The following is a 1,420-nucleotide window of genomic DNA, read 5'->3' as shown; positions in this document are numbered from 1 at the left end:
CTGGATCATCAAGGGAACGTACGGCTCGGCGGACTGGGGCCTGGCGGGGTACCTTCTGGTCAAGCGGACCGAGGAGGTGGCCGCCTCCTGTGGCCTCTTTGGCCCGGGCAGCTTCGCCATGGTGCCCTTTGTGTGACAAAAAGAAAACTAATAAAGTTCAACCATTTTGTTTCTGTCTTTTTGCACTTCAAACTGAAGCAGCAGCAGCAGTGCTATTTTACTTTGAAGGTCACTTTGATGCACTAACACTAAACAGGCTTTCAATTGGATAAATTGAAGCTAATGAAGCGTGACTGAACTAAAAATTAATTAAAAACTGATGCTAAACTTTTTTTCTGTTTTTTTTGGAAAGATGACCAGAAAACCTGGTCAAGAAAGAGTGCGCTGCAAAGAGTGAAAAGAAGTACTTTCTACAAGAAGTACTTTCTACAAGAAGTACTTTCTACAATCTTAAAAGCCGAATTGGCCAAGTGCCAATGTACGCAGAAAAGTAACATGCACAGAGTTTCACCGATATAAATAGAGGGAAAAGAAAAGAGAGAGGTACACGCAGCACAGACAAGAACAGGCACAGACGAGTGCCCACACTGACGAGTTGCACTGTTAGAAGCAGTCGACAACAGCTGACTGACTGGTGGTAGCAAAGAAGAAACACATGACACTGTCTGTCTGTCTGTTTACATTTCACAGCCGTCAAAACAAGCACTCAAACAAGCTTTACCCGAATCTGAAAAGCTAGAAAATGAAGTCACAACTAGTCCGTCTGACAACGCTTGCAGCTCGGCGCAGTCTGTCCACTGCCACAGGAGCAACGGAAATCACTGAAAAGGGCCTCGTCTTCGACATCAAGCCGGTGAAGTTCACCCCCACCGAGGGAAAGACCTACTTCTGGTGCAGCTGCGGAGAGAGTAAGAAGCAGGTAAGTGTGTGTCTTTGTTCAGGATGCTAAGATGTTCTATTTCTAAATCTAATCCATTCCTTCTGTTGCAGCCATTCTGCGACGGCACCCACAAGCGCCCTGACATCAAGCTGCGCCCGGTCAAGTGGGAGTGCACCGAAGTTAAGCCGTACTTCATCTGCAACTGCAAGCAGACGAACAGGGCGCCCTTCTGCGATGCGACGCACAAGAGGGCCGAGGTGCTGAAGGCCTTCGAGGAGCAGCAGCAGAAGGAGCAGAAGGATGATAAGGGTGAAAAGGCTCCCGAGACGCCGAAATGAGTTCAGCACACAAACAAAGCCTTCTTCAGTAGTGCCATAAAGTTGTTCTAAAATAAAAGATTCGAGTTTTTTAAACAATAAACAATAGTAGATCTACAATAAAACTATCATGACGTTGCTTACTTTTTCTACAAACATCTTTTCTCCTCATTTGAACTACACGTTTGACTTTTCCCAATCTAAAACCAACATGAAACTGTAT

General features: G+C 45.6%; 1 protein-coding gene across 1 annotated transcript; it reads left to right on the top strand.

Moving 5' to 3' along the window:
* The first annotated feature begins 742 nt into the window (after positions 1–742).
* Positions 743–1,218, top strand: LOC108353921 (CDGSH iron-sulfur domain-containing protein 3, mitochondrial-like). Its single transcript, XM_017605113.1, has 2 exons — positions 743–919; positions 991–1,218. Exons 1-2 carry the CDS (start codon positions 743–745, stop codon positions 1,216–1,218), a joined length of 405 nt encoding a protein of 134 aa, XP_017460602.1.
* Positions 1,219–1,420: the final 202 nt, after the last annotated feature.

This window comes from Rhagoletis zephyria, unplaced genomic scaffold (genome assembly GCF_001687245.7).
Source record: "Rhagoletis zephyria isolate East Lansing unplaced genomic scaffold, Rhagoletis_zephyria_1.1 Rzeph_scaffold_32251, whole genome shotgun sequence".
NCBI classification, from domain to species: domain Eukaryota; kingdom Metazoa; phylum Arthropoda; class Insecta; order Diptera; family Tephritidae; genus Rhagoletis; species Rhagoletis zephyria.
The sequence above is the reverse complement of the archived record's forward strand: the minus strand, read 5'-3'. Positions and strand labels throughout refer to the sequence as shown.